Source organism: Haliotis rufescens, unplaced genomic scaffold (assembly GCF_023055435.1).
Source record: "Haliotis rufescens isolate VD_foot unplaced genomic scaffold, xgHalRufe1.0.p SCAF_13, whole genome shotgun sequence".
In the NCBI taxonomy this organism is placed as follows: domain Eukaryota; kingdom Metazoa; phylum Mollusca; class Gastropoda; order Lepetellida; family Haliotidae; genus Haliotis; species Haliotis rufescens.
In genome coordinates, this window is record NW_025963813.1 from 40,169,153 (window position 1) to 40,194,817 (window position 25,665).

A 25,665-nucleotide genomic window follows, 5' to 3' on the forward strand; every position below is an offset into this window, starting at 1 on the left:
ATACACCAACCCCATTGGAACAACGTCTCTGTGAAACATGTTATGTCTTAGAAGATGAGCAAACAATATGCAATGTATTGCATAAAATACAACGAGAAAGAGAATCACAAATAATCCTCAATCATGATAAAGAATTTGGTACACTCTGTTAAAAGGAACATTTCTTAATATTTTTTACCAACAGTTATACATTAAAAAGTTCGATGATCGGTTATCACACTGCAAACACGAAAACGTTGTTTTTTCCGTATATAGTCATTGGACGGAAAAACGACGTTATTTGGACGTTTTCAAACCATCGTTTTTCCGTCCAAATAACGTCGTTATTTGACATCGGAATTTACTGGGAGAGAAAGATAGCTTTAAGCTCCTCCCTTTCTTGATTGACATTGTCAATCAAGCAACAGCGTCTACCGGTATTTCTACTTCTCGGTTTTCATTGGTCAGTCCCCGCGTGTTAGATTACAGGCCCGCGTTTGACGCAGCACTCGAAGCGCTTAGCGGAAGTATTGAAATCAATCGTTCTGCGCATGCGGATTACTTAATGCCTTGACCAAATTTTCCGTTCTGTGCATGCGCGATTTCGCGTATTGTTTCCTAGATTTAATGTCACCACTATTTGACAATGGTTCATAAACACAGTCACGTGAAGGTTCGGAATCGTGACGAGTAACTCCATTTAAATTGAAGAGTCTCCCCAGTGATATGGGAGATTCCAAGATGAAACTATTCTATGGCTATCTAGGCTACCACCCAAACCGATCTAAACGGGACCCGATAGCTTATTGTATGCTATATAGTCATATGGAAGTGGACAAGAACTATACATTGTATTCCGGCCGATTGTTCTTGCATTTACTTATAAGTCAGGAAAATGGACTTAAAGGGGGAGTTGGTGAATGTAATTATTTTAATTATTAAATGTTGCCTATACACTAATCTGGACGAACTTCTCATTGTTCTCTTTATGTCATCCTATATACTATTAGTATGTTACCGTTCTAAAGTCAACCTCTCACATAACATTATATTGTTCATAGTATCAAAGTTTAATCAACAATATCAAGAGCAGCGATTTAAACCACTGAAACACCCAAGACTGTTATCAGGCGCTAGTGCAGACGTGATGCATCGTAAAAACTGTATCGTGATGTCTTCAGAAATACAATTATGCTACGAGATAGTACGGCTAACGCTGACTCACCGGTGGAACAAAGACAATATCGCTAATACAGATATAATGTATTTGAATGTTAATACTAAAGACAAACAGTCATTATTTTTGCAGTGACGATATAACACGTATACACGTTTATTGTTAACTTTCATCAGTTTTGCTCTTCATTTTAATAACTTTGTTTTCACATATATATGTAGCAATACCCGACAAGCATGTCATACATAATTATGGGGCAGTTTTCAATCTTGTACTGACTTACTCTGGTGTTAATGAGCGAAGTTTATTGGCTTGTGTGTAAAACCCCGTTTTTCTGGTAATCCTATTATTACTTAGTTTATTTCTATCTAATGACACCCTGTACTCTGGATCATGGCTCCGTGACTATCCATAACAATTAAGATGAACATTAAGTTCAAGTAAATGAATGAGTTTGTTTTGACCCTACAGTCAGTCAAAAAACCAATTCTGTGAGGTTTGATAACACACTTCTACCAGGTCGAACATCGTGGATCTTCATTTTCTGCCTAAAGAGAATCATAGTTCATATGCTAATACCCTCCCACTCAAGATGACCTTACTTGTTGCTAAATCTATCATCTATCCCTCCAATCTCACCCCCCACGCCACCCCCACGCCCACACACCCCACCCGCACGCACGCACGCACGCACGCAAACACGCACACACGCACACACGCATACACGCACACGCACACACACACACACACACACACACACACACACACACAAAAACAACTGACCTAAATAACCTGGACAGGAAATACTGCTGATAGCCTCTGGTCAACTCAGCCGCGCCACCGCAGAATGTTCGTCCAACTCTGCAGGGGGCATTCTCAGTGGCTTCAAACGCGCTGAAATGTTTTCGCCATGCATCCAAGATGCCGGACAAGTGAAATCGTATGAAATTTGGCTATTTTAGGTCCTATCTCTTTTTTGATTACCCAATACAGTCAATTCATAGTTACACGGTTGTGAAGAAGCTTACAACTGTATAAGATTTATTCATCTCATTCCTCAAAAGCTACTCGCGCTCACATAAAGTTGTAGTTATTATGTCACTGTTTTATTTCTGTAAAAAATATATTACATGTTCAACAATAACAATTAAGATGAACATTCAATTTCCGATATAAGTAAATGAATAAGTGTGTTTTATGCCACAATCAGTCAAAGACCAACGTTGTCCGGTCTGATGACACACAATCTACCAGGTAGCACATTGTGTACACCCTATCCCCATTGAAGTCTCCACTGTGGGTATTCCTGGGGACGAAAAGGCCTCATGTACCTAGGAATTTCATCAATACATTCATGCGCGGCATTCTCTGCCTAAAGAAGATCATATAGTTAACATGCTAATCCAACTCGAACTACCATCCCGCTCAAGATGAATGTTTTATGTAACATCCAACAGGCCTACATTTAAGCACGCACGCACGCACGCACGCACGCACGCGCACACACATATTTGGATTTACCAATTCCTGAATTGAGAAGACGTGCGTTACGAAGCTCCTCCAAGTCATCATCAATATCCGTATATGTCTGTGATATCATTACCCATCCAAAGCCGAATATACATTTATTGTGTTTTCTTGACAACAAATGTTATAATTGGGATAACACTTTCTGAGTAAAGTACAGATTCTCGTACTTTCTTGGGTTGAGTCCCGTCCGGGATTTGAACCCACACTGTGAGTGAGGCACCCAATCGCCAGAACACAAAGTTGGCGATCTAACCCAGCCACCGAACCAAAAATGTTATTCCAGATGACGTATACTTTGTGTACTCCTCTGACAAGAGAAAAATGGCACGGCTTCTATGAACCGAAAGCTTTGAACCAACAATGCCTTTAAGAAAGTGGTCAACAGTAACACACATTATATTTGGATACTACTTTCTCAGTAAACTACATATTTTTACGGTGGAGATAATAGACGTTGATGGTTGATTATCAATGGACAAATTAAAGCCAAAACTTAACTTATGAATGATTGGTAATGGGAAATGGACAATGGGCAAACGGGAGGCGGGGTAATCAGAGCCATGCCAGTTATCTGTTAGCTTCCCTTGTTGCGTTCCCTTCTTTGCTATCTTTTTACTTTTGTTGTTCTTACAGGTACAAATATATGTTCTCTGCCTCATAGCATTTAATACTATGCACCTGACGAAGGAGAAAGTATATATTCCGAAACGCAGTGTTCCTCCGTTGACATTCATAAATATTTTTCCTTGTGTGTATCAGTTCTTAATGCCCTTCAAAGACTCAATCTACCTTTGTTTTTAAATGTGGTGATATTTGCGTAGAATATAATATGGTCATGCCTATATACATTTGGGTCTTTGTCTACATAAGCATTTAGACGTACAATTTAAAGCTAAGGACATTGGTAATTCTGCAGGCATGAAGTACACGTCATAGCAAGCTGTGATCTTTATTCATACTTTAGATATTCGTAATGGAGATCTGTAACTGAAGTTTACCGTAATCTTCCGCAACTCTCACCTCCTGACCAGTTGAACGTCTTAGTGCATGCTAATGCCATTGTAAAATTCCAGGCTGCCCCTCTTTCTGTGATGTTTTGACGGATGAAATCTATTGCGTTATAATAATCTCTGTTTGCTGATATATAATATGTACATGTTATTTACGATATTTTAAACGTGTAATTCGATGCATATGCAATGCAATGTGAACATAAGTGCGGATGCACGAAGGCGGTTATAGTCATAGTTATACTGCGATGGATGTAGGGGAATGGTAGGGGGGTGTATGTATGTATGAAAGCACGAATACCGATACATGAGGGCGGATATAGTTATAGTTCGATGGTTGTTGGGGAATGGTGGGAGGATGGATTATGTATGAAAGCATGCGCATGGATCCATGATGGCTGACGTAGACATAATGGTGGGGAAAGAAGAATGTGATGTGTGTGTGTGTGTGTGTGTGCGTGTGTGCGTGCGTGTATGCGTGCATGCGTTGTGATACGAGGGTTGGCGAACATGTTGTCAGATGATTGTGTGAGTAAGTTAAGTGGTTGAGGATGTGGCAGGTATGAGTATTGGTACATGCAGACTTGGGGTTGGGGGACTGGGTGTGTCTGTACTGAGGTCTTTTGTTTCACTCACTTATAGTGTTTTCTTTCACTCAAATACTGTTTTACGCATTTTAATGACTGAAACTGTAGTGACTCAAAGGTCATACTGGCCGGGCATTCAACATATCTACCCCAACTACATACGTAGCCATTTTTATGGTGTACAATTCTTCTTCTACCTCTCTCTCTCTCTCTCTCTCTCTCTCTCACACACACACACACACACACACACGCGCGCATTAATTGTTATATTAAATTTATCTTCGAGAGTCAGTAAGAAACTAGAAATAACTGCCTTTGTTCTGTAAACCTCACCAAGTTTCAGCTTTCGCCTCTTCCTTTGTGGACTGAGGTTTCACATTTGTAAAATGATCTCTCTTATCTGGCTGTACCATCAACTTAACTGTCCTCACCCCCTGTAGTTTTCCCGTCCCATATTGCCAAGCAGGTGACCCACAAGGAGGAATACCGCCCTCCCTCAGTCCAGTGATACTGTGCCTAGCACAATATGTTGGGGATATGTAGCCTTGCTGTTGGCAAACATTTTGTAACAATTTGGCAAACTTTGATATGTAAACAGCAAATATTATTCAGTTTTATCTCAACAAAAACGGAAAAAATCGGATCCTACTTATTTTGTGGATAACATAACAATAAATCAAGCCAATAGATCGTTTGAGCTGGCATGAATATAAAAAATAATTAGCAAGTCGATAGTCATAATTCCCTCTGTTTGTCCCACGTGAAATGTTCTTCATGAATAGTATAGATGGCTGATAGACGTTCGACCGAATAATATCATTTGCTAACTTCAACTGTTCATCTAATTTCCATGAATGTATGTTACATAGTTCATATGTTCATGGGCTTCTTCACTGAATGTATAGTGTGGAGGACTACTTCACTTGAGGATAAGTAACATAAATAATGATGATAATTATGATAGTATTGCCATTATTATTCCTTTAGATTATTAAAAAAAAAGTTATTATGTTTTCATAGAGAGAAATAGGTATGGAGATTGTGAGATTATTTTTAGCATTGCAATTGTTAGCATAATTCTTAAAGATATTATGTTTTGTTTGTGTGTTGTTAAATGCTGCACTCAGCAACGTAAGGATATTAAAACATTACATTTTGGTTCAGTTGTATTTTTATATTTGTATCATTTTGCAAATGTTACAGAGACCTGAAAAGGGATATATAATAATGTATAGACGCTATTCTTAAAGTAAGAATATGTTAGATTTATTGCACACAAGAGGATAATCATATTTCATGACACTATTCAACGTCGAAGTCAACGATATTTGTGTATGTGATTGCTACATGACACGGATACGTCATGATAAAGCAAATAGAAATTGGCATTTGATGATATAAGATAGCTACGCGATAAATCACAAAGGACAAAGAAGGAAGCGATATTTATTTCACGATAAAACATTGTTCTATCATGACGTCATTTATTGAGATTCGAACATGCACTCGCAACTTGAAAAGTAAAATTTGTAAATTTGACCATATTTTTGAGAGGTATGTGTCTAGTAAGTTGTTCCCAATAAATGTTGCTGGAGAATCCGAGAGTGAGAGTGATATGACAATCGGTATTGGGAGAAAAGGTACAGATGATTGACGAGAAAATTGTGAGAATATGCGGGACCAAACTCAAATCCTAAAATGGATTTATCTAGCATGGCCGCTGTCGGATTCTATTCAAGGAATCATCATTATTTAAGTACGGGTAAATATTGTAAAGCGTGTATTTTTTCCTAATTTAACACCCTTAAAGAGGCTGTACGTAATGTTGATATCTCATATAGAAATAAACGAGTCTCGGTCGTTGTTTATCGTACAATAAACAACTCCCACTCGTCGTTTGTTTCTTAATTACATGACCATATACACTAACATTATATCTTTTCATGTTTATCGGTCAACAAAAGCGACATAAGCATTTCCATTATCATGAGAAACCCTTGCCAAAAGTAGCGCCAACTGCACCATTGCAACAACATCAGGAGCATGTGTCATGATTCATCATAATAAATGATGACATTGGATGCTCGCAAAAACGCAAGCTCATTCCGATCCACTAGTGGCACCCGCCACAAACACATCCAAAGGCAAGCCAATTGTTCACCCGAAAAGGCAGAGAATTGCACCTGACATCATTTTTTTCATTGATACGTCAAACCTGGAAATGCCGTCTAAACGACCAACACAAAGCCCAAGCCAGGACCCAAATCCTTCAAACCCGGCCAAAGTTCTGTTAATTACATACATTTCCCCCTAACCTTAAATAATCTATACTAGTTCTGAAGTAAATCGTATTTACCCGTATGAATCGTCTTATGTTATTTATTGCCGATAAACAGAATATGCACACTTTCTGAAAGTACTGTGTGATAAGTCACGCACCAAACCTATACTCTCGATATACATGCTGCTCTTACTTAAAAAAGAATATTGGGTTGACAAGATACGTATATTAAAGTACCATGCTTTCCTGATGTGCTCTCATTCTAATTTGAAATAATGGCATAAATAGTTACCACTCATCTTTCAATATTTTTCAAGGATGGGTTAATCACAAACATATTTGAATATGTACAACATCTATACTTACTTATCTTTATACTTAAAGGCATCAGGTTTGTCTGTCATAAGACGCCGAAACAAATATGTCCAACACAGCCCAATATTTGGCTCTTGGCTCCTTGTTCTTATATTTTATAAGTATTGTTTAAACAACTGTTTTTTTTCTGTAAAATATGTTCATTTCAGAAATTAGATGTTATTCTAGCATCAGGTCTGTGGTACGTTTACTGCATCAGCATTACATTAAAACGATATTACATTATATAAATCCACACAGAGGAAATGCTTAACATTTATCTTTTAAGGAAGAGTGCAGGACGCCTTGCTTTTTACATGTAAATGTGGACATATATGTATGGACATTTGGATGATACAGATATATACCTCCTTAAAAATAGTGTTCGTAGATGACTGTAGAAAATGAAATAATTATGTGAGTAATCGGGTTAATACCACGTTCAGCAATATTTAGCCATATTGCGATATTGGTTTCCAACATACAAGTCGGACCATGAAATTATGACTTGAATTTGGACCTGGCTTTCTGGTGTGATTTAACACCCCAGAATCTCCGGTAGAAAAAGGGCTCAAAGCACGAATTAAGATCACGAGATGATACTGATGTATGCATCTGGACATATATTTGCGTAGTATTACTACCTTAATTCATCAGTATATATGTATTTTGCATAAAAGGATATTATAGGATCGACGCTGACATGACACATATCGACACGAGAAATTATATTTAAATTTAAAAGGAGCCCAAGTGGGATAGAAATTTGAGTCTGAACCTGTTAAACAAGGCTTGTTTCATTTTGGGCCATAGCATTGCCGCAAGGCCTGGGCGGAAGGGAACACCTGTTTGCACCCATCAGCTACCAATCACGACTTCTCTCTCCAAACGAAAACAAAATACGAAAAATGTCGGAAGTGTATCCTTCTAATTTTCTATTTAGATACATGTTTTAACTTTAAAGTAATTTTATGTATATCATGTATTATTGGTATCTGTGATACTGGTACCGTTTTGTTGCCATTGTGTAGCTTTTGTGGAGTTATTATGAATATCAAATACATGCCTTGAAATATGGACTTGTGAAAGAACTCATCATTGAATCATTTGCATTTAAATTAATGCATATACCATTTACTTGGCGTGTATGGACATATTATCCATCTACTTATACACACTTATTATGGACATATACAAAATTTCATTGTGCCTTATTATTTAAAAAAATACCCGTGAAGATCCGGGTTAGAATAGGCATTCAACAACCCATGCTTGTACGAAGGCGACTTGGCTCGCTGACTTGGTTGATGCATGTCATCGTATCCCAAATGCGTAGATCGGTGCTCTTGATGATAATGACTAAATTGTTTGGTCCAGACTGGATTATTTACGAACCACCGTCATATAGCTGGAATATTGCTGAGTGCGGCGTTAAACAACAAACAATCAAACAAAATCTATATAATTATTAAACACCTTCCAAAAATGAGAAATTAAACTTATATTTTCTAAATATTCTGTTATATTTATAACATAATTTGATTCATAATTTAATTACTGCGTTGCTTTCTTCCCTGTCATTCAATGTGCATGTTCAAACCCCTAAACTTTTAATATTTCATTTTTCATAAATGGCTACGTTAGTGCGTTGCCTAGATCTCTCGTTACCTATCCACAAGAATAGATTAAAATAATTTTTTACTATCATATTTCTGTTTATCTATTTCATAATACAAAATTGATAATTCATTTAAAATAGTATAGATCATATTCGTGTATATCACTATCTGATGCTAAGGTTTTATTTCAGAAAATATAATTAATTCAAAATGTAGAAAGATACACAATTTGCCATTATTTGACTTTTAAACTGTACAAAGTATGATATAATGATCAGAATGCCTGTAACGGGTGGTATTTAAGAAAGAAATATTTTTCAGATATGCCCTTCAGTAGTATTATTGCATATCTCCAGAGAGAGGTTTACATTGTTGTTCTCATTATTTGTGGATAATTCAAAAAGCCACATAGAAAATATATATGCTACCATGACGAAAGAATACAGAGTATACATAACTCGCAATTCTATATATTCAGCAAACAGCCCAAAACCGAAACTCCACAACATATCCGATTACACTGATTAAGGCTGTCCCAGTTCTCCATGCGATACTGACGCCCGTTCGTCTCCCAGACCATACAGAATAAATTTAAAAGGAATCCAGCTCAAGTCTAGAACGATTTGGCAAGCCTAGATTGCCTTAATTCTATCCATGAAAGTAAGTATTAATAAAAAAAATATTGTTCTTGTCTGCTTCAGATTATATTTTGTAGATACTTATTTTAACTAGGAAAATTGTACTGACACCGGCGCTGTCCCTATTGAAGCTATCCATAAGAATTTCGAATTGCCGTCCATTATTCGATGTCAATACATCGATGACAAGTGAGGATATCATAAAGTAATCGTTGATGCCGCGCTACACTTTGATAAAAATTATAATCAAGTTGACTGGTGTGTACATTACTACAGTGAACATGTACATGATCATGCCCTAATAATCAAATGCCGTAATGTAAAATACTAATTAATTATTGTGTGATGAATTTAACTGGATCAGTGGTAACATGTGATATTAATATTCCATCAATTTCTTTCCTGGTTGGTCCATCCATGTCTACAAAATGAAAATAATACAATTAAAATGGAGCATAGAACAATTCTTAATTTCAGGCTAGAGCTGTGGAAATCTAGACTTTCCCAATCATTATAGACTTGAGTTGGTCTCATGTTTAACATTATTCTCTTGGGTCAACGTCACAGCTCATACCATACACTAACAAGACCAGCTTGCCCCCCGCCGGAGCTCCCGGATTTTGGTTATATCATCTAACATGGCCAACTCTGCTCTTAAGTAAACAAGAACCTAATCAGCGAGGGGTCCTTTATCATCCCTATGTGGCTGCTTATAACAATCTGATATCTTTTCCCAAAGACCTGGTTAATAATATATTTTCTGCTGAATATTCGAAACAAATAGAGTGAGTTGGTACTACATGTACATATGTATACGGTTCTATTTTAAATGACTGCAGCGCTCCATTATAAAAACAATTTGTTTTAACGCCGCTCTCAGCAGTATTCCAGTGATATATGACGGCGGTCTGTTGTATATGAAATATATGCAAATTGAATCTTGAATCTTGAAAGGTGTAACATTTCCGCAAATAAGTATCACATGCAGTATACAGTATATCAACTGCAATATACTGTATACAACATTCAGTATACAGTGTGTCGCGAGCTCTGCGCTGGGCTGGAGCACACATTTCCTACACCTCTCCCTTCGGCAAACACATCACTAGGGTTGAAACGAGGTCACAGGTCAGGCGTGCACTCGTCAGTTGTCTAATACGGTCAAGAGTAAGATCTTCCGGAAGACCACTGCACTGGAGGTATGTGGATTATTGAGGAGGTACTACGTGTTTGGAACTGGGAGTTGAACACTAAGCACTTTTAGAGAAGAGCTCACAATAAAACGTTATGGACTCGCGGACGGACTTGTGTTTTCATTTCAAGACAGACAGACAGACAGACAATAATTTATTTGCGTCTCACCCATAAGGTACATTGTACAGTTTGCATATAAATCAAAACTCGTTAAAACTTACGGCCAGTCGTAAAACGACTTATGAGAGAGGATAAGATCATAAAACCAACTTATATACTAAAATGAATATACATACAATATATACATCATGAATATAAAATAGATCGGCGAGCGCACTTCTGTGGCAGCGACTCAGTGGTTTCTTAACATAATCTTCCGTATCGTAATGGTGTTTGAAACGCCTGTAGGTTCTCAGTTTATTTCTTCCCCTCGCCCCTTGTATTGACTGTAGCTTGTCCCACCACTTTGTTTTATACACTGACATCAGTCTTCCTCTTACTGCCGCGGCAAGGGGCAAGACGTACATTTATCAGGTTGAACTTCCTAACTGTAACAATAACTGAACTTTACGCCTTTTATACACATTTGTGATGGGGCGACAATGCGACAACGAGACATATTTTGACCTTGAAAATGTCGCGTTACGGCATCGTCGCCCTTTTGTAAAATAAAGAAAAGAATTATCAAAGAACGACAATGCGAACACGCGACAATGCGACAAATGGCCAATTGTCGCGCTTTTGTTAATTTTGACACGTTTTGCTTGTTTTTGTAAAGGCGTCAATGCGACAATGCGACAAGAGACAATGTCCCTTCCATAGTAATCCGTGCAAATAAAACTGAGTAATGAAATAGAAGTTTGACATGCCAGTTAAAAGATAGAGTGTTGCAGCTTCTGATTTCATAGATCTTCAAGAAGGGTTATCAATAATGGGATGGGTGATGAGTTCAACTGCATACGCTGTGATTAACAATAATGCTCCGAGTCAATACATTTTGTCAAATGTATGACATGTATTACGTGAATGAACATATTGTTTATACTCGTCCATGTTTTTGACGGACAAAATAATTTACATGCTCGGTAAAACTGAGGACGGGCATTATTGTGTGTTTCCGTGCTTTGTTCAGGTGAACAATTGACTTGTCCTTGCATGTGTTTGTGACGGGTGCCACTTGTGTGGCAGGATACGCTCGACTTTTCCCGAACACCCATTGGATGACCTGAACCACTTCGGATTTTTATCCCACATCAGTCTGATACACCATGATATAACTGAAATACTGAAATACTGTACAGTTGAAAATGATGTTTAATGCGATGACCGTATTGTGTTACTGCAACTGTTCATATTTTGTGCAGTGATGTTATGTAATATGTAAAAGAAAGCATATTCAATTATCCAATTGATTTGAATAGAATATACTTGCGTCAGTGTATTTTATTAACGCCCCAAATCGTAATTTAAACACATAAAATAACAGATCACGCATGGTGCCTTGACTTACTACTAGATTTAATGGGCCACCCCGGAATAAAATAGTTCCCCCCAAACCGAGGAACATATGTTTTAGTATGTTTACAAGAAATATATTCCAAACAATATCCTCATTAGATGAGAAGATCTTTTACAGAATTACCTCAGTAAGTCAATTACAATGACAGAGCGTCGTAATACATTTACATCAAGTACAATTCGTCAAAATGGCCGACACGATAAACGTGACGGGAGATATTTCCGAAGTTGTTAATTAACCTGTGGCTATTTCAAACCTTTGGGATCACTGATCAATTGGCCGATCATTGAAAGGTGATTGTGAAGATGTGTCAAATAGATACTAAGGTAAATTCATAGATTTCTGTAAATTGTCACTGCGACAGTTTGGATTTGTTTTCGTGTTTTTTCTCTTTGGGATGGGTTGTAGCGAGGGTATCCTTAAATGGGCTTGCAACCACGCTTCTGTATGAATTCGTACCAGGGAATTTCAAGGGTTTTCCCCAGGAATGTGGAAGTAGTCAGTGTTTACGCCTTTTCAAGAATACAGTCACGTGAAGAACGTCATGTGACCGACCTCGCGTCCAAGTCGTATATCTTGTAAACTTCACATTAAAAAATTAGTTATTGTTATAACCAAATGAAACACAACCCATTATCCGATAGGGGTAACTGTACATAGCCGTTACCACAATAAACTTAGTAACATTGTTTGGTTTGACTTCTTGGCGCGTGTCTGAATTCCATTAACATGTAACATATCCTAAAACTAGCTTATCAGCAAATCTCGCTGCACTGCGCGCGACAGATAATAGAGCACGGCATGCCAGAAATACGAAACCTAAAGCGTCCGAAAGGAAGCCTTGGACATCACGTGCGTCGGGGGGACCAGCGCCATCTGATTGGCCGTTAACAGTTGTACAAGGCGGAGCAAAAAGCATCGTTTTTCCGTCCATTTTACGCTTGAAAAACTCGACCCTTTTCTGGACACTTTCTAGACGCTGACCAATTAATCAATTTTAATGAATTTTTAGTCGTTTTTCCGTCCAATGACCATATACGGAAAAAAACGACGTTTTCGTGTTTGCAGTGTCATATTTACAATTATAAACAAATACCTTGTATGTTCAACATTACCATAGGTTTGCTCAATTCATACCATTATGATATACTTGTTTTAAAATAAATTGTTATAATGAACCTCCTTTGTATTTTTAATTTACCTGTGGGTTTTGCACTTATTGTGCATATATTTTGAAGTTTGTGTACGGAGGCACGGTTGGCCCAATTGCCTCGGGCGCTGTATTCGCTACGCAGAGTTGTGTACCTTGGCACGCCAGAAACCTATGACAGTGTGTTCGAATTCCGGCTCGCCCCGATTATATTGTCAGCATTAATACCTTTGCTCGTTGGTTTCACCAAAGTGGTGAACGTCAAAGACCTGCATCATTTCGGGCTTTCCTCCCACGTCAAGCTGACACGGCATGATATAAGTGAAATACTATTCAAAGTGGCGTTAAACCCAACTCACCCATTACCCGTGTGTGCGGTTCCGTTTATTTACTTTAGGTTGTGTTGTGATTACTGCTCTGGTTTAGATTCGAAGTATGTTTAGAAGAATGTTACTAAGTTCAACCCAAATGTCGTGAATATATCATGCAACCGTATTACTGGTTGGGAAAATAATTGCAAACTACAGTCCATCCTGTTGATTTCCTATGCATCCAGCAGCAAAGCGCATACATGGTTGTCAAATCTTTGTCGAAATAACTGTCAAAGCAATAAACCATGCAGAACCGAAAACCGCCGCAAGAAACGGTATGAATCATGCATTACATAGAGTGAACTACTTGAACAATACTGTCCTCAACTCTGCACAGCAAGCACCATACATGTGATTATTATGACAACTAATTATAAATTTCTCATGTCAAACCCGTTGTTGTACATATGTTGTTGACGCGACTTAAACTTATGATCTCACACACTCATTCCTATTACTCGATTCCGGGGTAGAATAGGTCTTCAGCAACCCGTGCTTGCCGTAAAAGGTGACTATGCTTGTCGTAAAAGGCGGCTAACGGGATCGGGTGGTCAGGCTCGCTGACTTGGTTGATGCATGTCATCGATCCCAATTGCGTGGATCGATGCTCATGAAATTAATCACTGTATTGTCTGGTCCAGACTCGATTATTTACAGACCGCCGTCATATAGCTGGAATATTGTTGAGTGCGGCGTTAAAAAACCAACCAACCAACCAACCAACATGTGTTGTTTATTGAACAAAGTAATTCTTTAGAAGCCGGGTATTTAATCGAATTGAAAAATAAGTTGCAATTCCTCCCTGAAACCCTTCTCGCTGGCTGCCTGAATAGGCATACGATACATTGCAAAGGTAGTGCGCAATAGAGCTATTCGGGTAAGGGGGATAATCACTCACTCTCTGTGATACAGTTTAAGTAAGATACGAAGTTCAGCATTGGAAGGTCAGTGTGTGATAAAGCTCTATACTGCGCCTGTAGCAAAAGGATATATTCGCTAGTTTTTTTACGGTCTTGTTCTTACTTTGTACAGCCTGAATGGCTCCTGAAGGAGAGGCCACAACTCTTTAAAATGAAAAGTATCATTCTTCTTCCTTTTTGGGGGGCCCCGCGTGGCCCAGTCGTCTAAGGCGCCGCGATTCGCTGTGCAGAGTTGCGTACCTTGGACACGCCAGAAACCTATGATATGTTTCTAGGTTTGTCAGCACCATACCCGTGCTCGTGGGTTTCACCGAAGTAGTAAACGTCTGAGACCTGCATCACTTCGGGCTTTTCTCCCACATTAAGCTGTCACGCCGTGATATAACTGGAATAATGTTAAAAGCGGCGTTAAACCAAACTCACTCACTCACTCACTCTTCCTTTTTTGTGACCATGGCTGCATCGACGCCTTTAAGATGCCAGAAAAGACTCAATACATTGACTTTGGCATTTCGTTTGTTATTTTGTCATTAAATCCCGATTGCATTGATGTACACAACAGTCGAATCCAATTATTTTCTCTGGACATTCTATAAGGTCGACTGCATATAAGGCTATTGTATGTATGGTGTATTGTCACTAATATCCTAACTTTCATGCAAAAGATAGAGTGATTAACAGAATTCAAATGTTTGAGGACCGATTGCAAAGAGTTCTGTTCATGCTCGATCTTCTCTGGCTGACTTGATTCGATCATTTATTTCTGTTGTGTCTCTCAAACAAATCAACCCTCAAAGAGTACACTCAGTGCCAAATATGATGTTTTTCGCTTGGAATGTTATGTCTTCAAACGGATTTGTACAGTATGATTTAGCTGTAAAGTTCAGATTTGAATTCAGGATCAGTAATCAAACTACATGAAGAAATACCGCATTGAGATTGGATCGAAAGAAACATCCCCTCCAACTTAACTGAGCATTTTTTAAGATGTTTGAGTCATCGTTTTTAAAATAGAAGTAGCCTTCATGATGAACTTACATGTAGGTCTATTTGAGGGTATCACGAAGGGCCACCCGAGGATAGCAATCTAAACCTTAGTGTGCAGTCCCGTCTGCTGCACAGTTTGGGCAGTTTTAATCTCTCGGCACATACAGTTTCTAGTTTCTTCGTTCAACAGTTTTCGTTAAAAACGTGATTCTTAACACTGGCATGTAAAATGTGACTGTCTGATGACGGATGTGACCGTGGACCTTTCTGCTATTACTTGCGATGAATGTATTCATTCGTTTATGTGTTTGTTTACAAACATTATCAAGAAAAGATGCCTTCGAAATTATGTTTATTCATAAAAAACAAACGGATGTGGGATACATTTTCCCACTGGAACATCTAACATATTTCCTAATTTAAGGTAATCTTAAGGTACTTTTATGGCGCTCGGCGTTAAGGGGCTGAAACAAGGACTGGTCGGCTCGGTGTCAGTAAACTCTGTCTGAGTGGGGTATGTTAAACTGCGGTTTGGTATCTCAGTGAGCTGGCACTATAAATCAGCATCAGTCCGGACTAGTACAAGCAGCCGCACAAACACACAAACGTACATTCACGTCGCTATATAAGTGCAATTATCTTGGACGCGACGTTAAACCCCATTTCACCTCACCTGTGAGGTTACAATGTGCTAACGCAACCTCTCTCTACAGGAACAGGTAAGATTACCATGATCCATGAACAAAATCATGATGTGAGCCTGACTCACCAGTACGGCAGTAGCACATTGCCAAGCAACCAATAAAGAGCCGGGGTAGAATAGGTCTTCAGCAACCCATGCATGCTTGCCCTGAAAGGCGACTATGCTTGACGTAAGCATAAGGATCGGATGGTCAGGCTCGCTGAACTGGTTGATGCATGTTTGTTTATTCGTTGTCTAACGCCGCACGCAAACAACAAACCAGCCAGCCAGCCAGCCAGCCAGCCTTGCCAAGCTGTGTGTAGTCGCGGCAGCATATCAGGGATGTTATGGCATGCATGTGGGAAGTGGTTTGGCTGACGTCGCATGACAGGAGTACTGATATGCGGCGCCATGCAATTGATACTTCCTATTTTATGCAATTTGTATGAATGGTGGGTTCTTCCGGTAGGGCAGAACATGCTTCCCCTTTTCACCTAGTGTCATCACTGATTTTGTGTGACCCATTCATATACATTCCAAAGCTATTGTACCAAATGGAATCTTTTTCGGCAGAAATTCTAGGATGGTTATTTTCTTGCATTGACAGTTTACATTTTGCATACTTTTTATTCGTACAAACGTTTCTCTCCTTGTGAGAACGTTTGGAGCTAACATTGCTGATAATTCAATCAGCGATGGTAATACAAACAATTCCAGACTCATTCTCATTTCATATCAAACTATACACAGCTAGTGTCCACTAATAAATGTTTTCTCTTTCCTATTTTAGTGTGATGCACACTTTTATCCTCACGGCCTTACCCATATCTGATCACCAATCGAAACCAATATCAATGAAGTATATTCAAGTTCAGCGAGTAGCTCTGTACTTGCAATTCACGCAAGATGCACATTTGTAACACTATTGCTGTGAAACTGATTACATGTTTGCTGATAATATCCTGCCACCATCAATGATCACACTTAACATAAGTACAATGCAATCCCTTTCTGCTGAGGGTTCTAGGGGCATATGAATCAGTCTTAGAAGCTAATTGCAGCTTTGATCTTCTCCCAAAACTCCCTTTTATCATTTTCAACTGTTGGATACTTAATATAGGTGTCATAATTGATCTGGTCAAGGATATCTCTACTGAGGATTCTCGTGTCGGGTATGTCAGTATACCACAACACACACAGGACGTCTCTTCCAGTGTGGATGCTCTCCAGCTTAGCCATGTGGACTTCATAGTCACACCAGGCGCTCTTTGCAAAGTCCGGTGACAAAACAGCAATGGTCTTCCTGCTTGACTGAATAGCATTGATGATGTTGGCAGTAATGGCTTCCCCAACCATGAAATCACGGTGATGGATGCACAACCTCAAGCCATAGTGTCTCTCCAGTACAGTTCGCATGTCTTCGATAACGAACCCTCTGTCTCCATCAGCATAGGAAACAAAGGCATCATAAGTAAAATGGTCTTCACCTTCTCTCAGTCTCTGGTAGCCTCTGTACTTCCGTCTAGTGGTGTAGTATAGATAGCGCAGCTTCCATCGATATCGGTATACCATACCAGCTCCAAATATGAACATGGAAAATATTATTCCAACCACTGCTGAGGATATCAGAGGAATTACAATTTTACATTGTAGCCGGAGCTTCACTACAACATCTCCTATATCTAAAAATGTAATAATTTCCCCATTTGATAATCTGCATTGTGTACTGCCAGGTTCTTTTATGGAAATATATGGCCTGGTAATCCACTCTAATGAGTCTAGTGTGGGACAGTCACATTTCAAGATATTGCCCTTGATGCTTAGGTGAAGACTGTCGTTTCTATGAATCATTATTTGGTCAATTTGATCTGTTAGTTGTATTGGTATGTCTTCATATCTGTTTTCCGATATGTCTAAGGTATGGAGGTGCGTCATGTGGCTAATCTCAACAGTCCAAGAGGTCATCATGTTCCAACTTAAATCAAGAACCTGAAGTCTGGTAAGTCTCTTGAATATTGATGAAGGCAGTTCCCGAATAAGATTATTTGAGATTCTTAGTACTTCCAAGTTTGATTGGTTGAACAATATCTGCCCATTTCTGTCCGCTTGAAGAGCCACTGAGAGGTAATTTCTACTTATATTTAAGATTTTTAGGCCACTAGCAAACATGAAAATGTTGGAGCTATATATGTACAGTAATTGTCAGAGAGATCCAGGTATTCAACTGTGTGAGATTCATGTAATGGCCCTATCCACCTTGTTAAGACATTGTGGGATAAATCGACTGTTCTAAGTTGGTTTCTATTGAAGTTAAGCTCACCAATGTGATAGTTCAATTTACTGTTGCTAACATTTGCATATGTTACATTTGGAGGTAGCAGTATTTTAATACTTAAGTCAATGATTATGTTTTTTTCATATTCTGCATTGTAATAATAACTATTATGATAGTTCAAGCACAAAGAGCTATTGGTACATTCTGCCTCACAGGCACGCGTGCATATTCGTGAATATTGAACCACTGGTTGAGCCTCAGATGAAGGCAGCCTAGGATTCTCGGAGGGAGTTGGGACTGTACCAGAACCAACAAGAGGGATATTAGATGCGTACTGGTTTTCAACATAGATTTTACGTAAATTTGTCAGTTCATTCAGACTCAGGAGATAGGATCCAAATGTCACTCTGTTGTGTTTCATGGATACCAGTTCCACAGTTTTTAAAAGTCTGATGCATTCCTGATCGATCAGTTCCACTCTGTTTGAATCTATAGAGATCTCCTTTACATTAAGATCAGTGAAATACCTCATATTGTGATGCTTTATGTGAACTCCTATGGCAAATGTTGTCACAATCCTGTTGATCTTTAATACTCTTAGAGATGAAAACCGAAGCCCATATCCAGCTTCACCAAGGCTATCAAATCCTAGATACTGATTGTTGGAGATGTCTAGAGTATCAATATGCCTCAGTGGCCAAAATGCACTTGTTTCAATAGAGTAGATTCCACATTTGCTGATGTCCAGGTACCTGACAGACGGAATGTGAAGGAAAGATGTATTCAGCAGCTTTTGAATTGAACAGTAGCCCCTTTCCCCTGATACCGTAAGCTTAGTAAGATTCTTCAGTTTCGAAAATCCATTCCCAAACGTGGCATTACTCACACCATCAATGACAAGTGTCCGAAGAGCAGTAAGATCGCTCAGAGCTTTATCTGGGTACACTGAATCTGCGACCTTGCTGTTCTGTCCAATGTTCAGAGTATGCAATCTTTTCTGCTGTCTGAATATCCCGTCTGGATATGCTGTCTCGTTTAGCGGAAGATTGTTTCCATGGAGACTCAGTTGTAGCAGGTTTGTAGCTCCGATAAAAGTGCCCACTTGCAAACTTTTTAGTTGATTGAAGGATAGGTCAAGATGTTCCAATATGGTGAACCGTTGAAACCAACGACCTGACAGAGGATTAATTCTGTTATGAGACAAACACAGGTATGATACTGAATTTGGAATCGTTTCGGGGATGTAAGATAGATCTTTGTCCGAACAATTGGCGATAATTTTTCCATTTGATGCCACACTACACACACAAGGCTTGCAGCTGATGTTGAGATGTCCTCCTTCAGACAGAGTCAGGCAGCCAAGGAACAGACACAGGACGCAAAGTAGCATCTTAGCTGAAATCAAAAAGCAAATTAAAGCTGTCAATACTAATATGAGATGTACCCCATAATGTGTTCGTTTGTCATCTAGGATGCTCCGTTATAAATGTGGTTCTGTCATATGTTACATAATACACTAAGTTTTTGTCATATTGCGGCAAAAACCACGGAGAAGACGCCAGAAATGGGCTTCTCAGATTACATCCATGTGGGATAATCGAACCTGAGGCTTCTGCATGACGGGTGAACGCTTTAACCACTGTGCTACCCTAACACCATATTGTGTTGTAACTCGAATCTGATCAAGCACAAACATAATAATACTAGTAAAACTGGATAAATATATATATAACGCGTTCCATTTTAATTCTGCAAAACCCAAAAGTCCAGAAACTTTACGGTCTTTACCCAGTCTCGGTCAAAGGTATTTACAAAAATAAACATGCTGTTTCCAAGGAAGAAAAAATGTGGATACATGTTTTACACATTTTCGTTCATATGTGGATATATTAAGCACAAAGGCACAAAAAATGTTTATGAAAGATGAATTAGTGCCTTGATATATTCAACGAGATGTGTATCATCGTTTAATGGGGTCATTCTATAAAAGTATGTTTGGAGGAGATATCAAAGGAGCCGCCCAATATGCACAGTGTCGTCCGGTGAACTACCACCCCACCCTGTCCATAAGAGTTATGTAATCGGTACACAAATATATTTGATGCGGTGTCAGTGTGGAAGGAGTTTGAATTACGTCCGCCACTGGCCACAGAAATCCTCAAAGTATAGTAACAATCAAGAAGGTCAATGCCGTACTAATTACCTAGTGACGCACGTAACACCGACTGTCAATCTGTCTGCTACAGCAACCATACCATCATCCCTGTCACAACTGGCATATTGACGGCTTATTCAAAATGTTAATTGTAGAAACGTCGTTAAGAGACTAATGTATGTCGTATACAGTCCTCATATTTGATTTAAAAAAGTAAGTACGTCAACTGGGAATTCAACTGGATGTTACCTTCCTTATATCAGCTAACAGCCCTGTTTGTGAAAATATGTACTAGACATAAGATTAAAAGACTAATAAAATCAATTGTAAGACCGCATAGACCATAAAACCGAATTAAATATGTCTTGGTATCATCTCTTGTGTATTAGATGATGGTAATGACCTGGAATGTTATAACGTTACATTAGGACGGAGAAACATTAAAGTGTTTTATAATCCTTGGGAACATGAGCCAAAAGATGTAGCAACATAAACATGCATGGAATAGGGAAAATGGTGAAAACAAACTGAAATAGATTTTAATAAAACATTATTGTACTAAACAACTTGCAAAAGCGGTGCCCAAAGTTGTTTGACCGTGTTATGTGTGTTGTAGACTGACGAATAGCAAGTAATTGTCATGCTGTGCGCATGGTCCCATATACAAATTCAGAAATACATCCGGTATGAAACTGAGAACTAAGATGCCAAGTACAACCTGCATTAACACACGGAAGCAATATACTTGTGTGTATGCCCTATCCTCTGAAAAATGTATCACTAAAGTATTTGCATTGTAATAAATATAGTAATGATAAAACTTGATAATTTGGTAGGTCTCCGACAGATATGATTTTCAGGGTTTTTTACACCTTTGATTGATACGGATTACGTACATGTAGTCTAGTCACTGTCTCTAGCGTATCTGCTTCTTAGAAATGTCAAATGTCCTGTTATAGCACTGTTCCTAAAATAAGGCAGTTTCTTTTTTCGGGTATAAATAGTTGATTCGTCTTGTCACGCAGGCATTTTTACTTGATCGACTGATTCACACAAACAATTCCGGCAGAGGGTTTTGTATTTTGTTACATACATGAATTGTTAATTGTAGAAGATGCTTACATCACTGTATCTCAGAACGCAAATCTGATAATATTCAAACATGTAATTAGTACACAGTTAATTGTTACATTATACTTACCGCCAAAAGAAACGCGAGCCATAGAAAGATATAAAGAGAAGTATGTATTTTAAGAGTGAGTGAGTGAGTGAGGGAGTTGGGTTACACGTCGCTTTTAACAGTATTCCAGTTATATCGCGGCGTGTCAGCTTAATGTGGGAGGAAAGCCCGAAGTGATGCAGGTCTCAGACGTTTACCACTTCGGTGAAACCCACGAGCACGGGTATGTACTTTAAGAAGAAATGTTTCAAATGTGTACCACTTAATGGCAAAACTTACAATCAGTCAAGTGTTACCACAGTGTCTTGTCGTAAGAGGCATCAAACGGGATCAGGCGGTTAGGCTCGCTGACTTGGTTGATGCATGTCATCGATCCCAATTGCGTGGATTAATGCTCAGGATATCAATCACTGGATTGTCTGGTCTAGACTCGATTATTTACAGACCGACGTCATATAGGTGGAATATTGCAGAGTGCGGCGTTAAACAATGCAAACTGAAACTGGATCGATGCACATGATGTCAATCACTGGATTGTCTGGTCCAGGCTCGATTATTTACAGACCGCCGTCATATAGGTGGAATATTGCTGAGTGCGGCGTTACACAACAAACCAATCAATCAATTGAAATGTATTTACTAAGCGGACATCAAAAGTCACAACGTTGTTATTTAACTTAAATCCTTTCCATATTCATGTGTGTTTAATTGTTGCGGCATTGAACAACAATTAAACAAACATGAATATGGAAAGGATTTGGTCGCTTCAAGTAAAATATTAAAGCAATAAAAGCAATATTCCAGCCATATCACGGCGGTCTGTAAATAATCGAGTCTGGACCAGACAATCCAGTGATTAATATCATGAGCATCGATCCACGCAATTGGGATCGATGACATGCATGAACCAAGTCAGCGAACCTGATCACCCGATCCCGTTAGTCGCCTTTTACGACAAGCATAGTCACCTTTTACGGCAAGCATGGGTTACTGAAGACCTATTCCACCCGGGATCTTTATGGGTTCATTTTCAATTGTGTACTTCTTTATATAGTTGCGAAGTGAAGCAAATACGCTTCCTTCATTTTCAATTGAAGGAAGAGTGTTTGTTTGACTTTCACTTCAAATCTTTATAAGGAAGTACACAAAAACTATTGTTATGACTTGTGCTACATTGAAGTTTGTTGTTTAACGCCGCACTTAGCAATATTCCACATACATGATGGCGATCTGTAAATAATCGAGCCTTGACCAGACAATCCAGTGATTGACATCATGAGCATCCGATTCCATTAGTCGCCATCTTACAACAATCAAAGTCGCCTTTATGAGGAGACCCGTAAAGATCCGGGTTAGAAGGGGTCTACAGCAACCCATGCTTGCCGTAAAAGGCGACAATGCTTGTCGTAAAAGGCGACTAACGGGATCGGGTGGTCAGGCTCGGTGACTTGGTTGATGCAGGTCAACAATCTCAATTGTGTGGACCGATGCTCATGATATTAATCACTGGATTATTTACAGACCGCCGCCATATAGCTTGAATATCGCTGAGTGCGGCGTTAAACAACAAACAGCCAACCTTTTTTGAGGAGGTACACATAAACTGACCATTGTTATGAGTGAGGGAGTTTAATTTTAATTCACGTCGGCATTAATAAATCTTTTTTTTTAAACTGTCGCTGAAGGACAGTATAATAACTACCAATATTTAACAGATTGATTTAAAACTAGTTGTAGAAAATTAAAAATATCTTATTACTGGACAACGACACGATATAAAAATAAGGGGTTCAGATCACGAGCAACAATGGTAGGGTCAGACTATTGTTATTTCTCGTGATACATTTCCCTTCCTCCTAACTTTCCTCCCAGGGCTCGTTGTCGCTAAAGATAGATACACCGGACATTCCTCACACAGTTTCCATTTTGCTGTTGGTTGTATGACAAGGAGGTGTTTTACGTTACGTTCTTTGTACATATTTGTAACTTTAGATAGCTTGTTGAATTTCTTCCTTTAAGGAAGTTCTTTGCCGTCGTCGCATGGCAGGAATACTGCACAAAACACATTATTTTATCTGTAAATTGTGTGAGTGGCTGCTGCTACAGGTAAGGCATGCCATGCTTTTTCTTCGAGAACTGACCGCCTTCGTGGTCTAGAGGTAGAACGTCCGCCCGGAGAGAGGATGGCCCGGGGTTCGTTCCCTGGCCGCGTCATACCAAAAGACGTTAAAATATGGTTCTTGTTGTTACCCTGTCTGGCGCTCGGCATTAAAGGGCTAAAACAAGGACTGGTCGGCTCGGAGTCAGTGTACTGTGTCTGAGTGGGGTATTCATGTTAAACTACGGCATGGTATCTCAGTGGTCTAGCATTACAAATTGGCATCAGTCCGGACTAGTACTAGTAGCCACACACACACACACACACACACACACACACACACACACACACACACACACACACACCACACACCACACACACACACACGTGCATGCACCTCGCTATATAAGTGCAATAATCTTGGACGCGACGTTAAACCCAAATATACTACACCTAACCTTCGAGAACATTCGAGAGCACCCGTGTCCTCTCGTGATTTGTCGGATAATCATGACGGGTTATTCTCTGGCGTTAAAGTTTTATGTTTACTCAAATTATTAACCTGTATGCAAGTCATCCAGTAAATGACTGGACGAAATATATCTCGCGGAACCATCGCCTTCGCGGAACACGCAATCTACCACATCACCGAGACTGGTGTCGTGATTCATTGAGTTGCCTGTTCCGAGAAGCATAGGGGACTTTGGGGTAGCCTTGTTGTTAAAGCGTTCGCTCGTCACGCCGAAGACCCGGGTTCGATTCCCGACATGGGTACAATGTGTGAAGCCCATTTCTAGTGTCCCCAACCGTGATATTGCTGGAATAATTCTAAAAGCGGCGTACAATATAAAACTCACTCACTCCGACACTCCGAGAATCATGGGCTCCTGCGGGCTAACTTAAACCAGGAGTACCCATATATATACCGACATCTCTACCGTCAAAAGTTTCAGGACAATATTTCACAAAATGAAAGCAAATATCATCTGAAATTTCCTAAAACAACAATAAGTGAAATGTTGAACTTCGACACAGAAAACACCCTTGTGAATTAGGGAATAGGAATTGTAGTCAGGACTTGTGCGCCCGTCCTGTTTCTTTAAGCAAATGAAATTCAGTTCTCTCCAATAATTATTATTGGCCTATTAGTGCCATATATGTGCTTGTGGTTTTCACTGACGTGTCAAACGAGTCTGCGCTTTGCGTGATATAACTATGCTTTTCTTAAGAGGCGACTAACACGATGGGGTGGTCAGGCTCTCTGACTTGGTTGATGCATGTCATCGATCCAAATTGCGTGGATCGATGCTGATGATATTAATCACTGGATTGTCTTGACCAGACTCGATTATTTACAGACCGCCGTCATATAGCTGGAATATTGCTGAGTGCGGCGTTAAACAACAAACAAACATCACTAACGTTTAACAAAGAGGCTGTCTACTGATATTGAATAAACAATATAATATGAAATATAAACAAATTCTCACCTGCAACTTGTGATTCAACACCCAGTCAAACAGCAGGCACAGATACGCGTAGTTGTGATGGAGGGAGTCGCGGCGTCTACTAAATACATATTATTATGCACATCCAGGACAGATCACATGACACAGCATATCCGTAGCCGGAACACACTCCTTGTGGGTAATTCCCATCAAAACGCCGTTGAATTATGGGCAGTTGAGGATGAGAAGAACTGGGCTTTTCCTAGGCTTCTCGTGTGAGCATATTACAGTTATGTTACAGAGCAGAGTGTAGTTTACTGATGATTTAAACAGACACAACTTTTCGCGTTTGTCATGTATGCCTGGTTTCGGTCTTCGGATGTATTTTCAAATATGTATACTTTCTTTAACAGTTTTAAAAAGCTTGAACTCCAGAATGTGAGAACACAGCTGCTAAATATTCCACCTCAAGAAGTCCAGTAGACATCTTACCACAGCGAGCACAGAACAT

General features: G+C 39.2%; 2 protein-coding genes across 2 annotated transcripts; both read right to left on the bottom strand.

Moving 5' to 3' along the window:
• Window positions 1-16,605: 16,605 nt before the first annotated feature.
• LOC125378684 (toll-like receptor 4) lies at window positions 16,606-18,166 on the bottom strand. The gene has a single exon (XM_048394624.1). It carries the CDS (start codon window positions 17,964-17,966, stop codon window positions 17,043-17,045), a length of 924 nt encoding a protein of 307 aa, XP_048250581.1. The 5' UTR covers window positions 17,967-18,166; the 3' UTR covers window positions 16,606-17,042.
• Window positions 18,167-18,172: 6 nt separating this feature from the next.
• On the bottom strand, window positions 18,173-25,271 carry LOC125378749 (toll-like receptor 4; the record flags this gene model as incomplete). Its single annotated transcript, XM_048394709.1, has 2 exons — window positions 25,197-25,271; window positions 18,173-19,668 (listed from the first exon to the last, which is right to left on the bottom strand). A coding segment is annotated over exon 2 (1,491 nt), but the record flags the coding sequence as incomplete, so codon positions are not given.
• Between the last annotated feature and the right edge of the window lie 394 nt (window positions 25,272-25,665).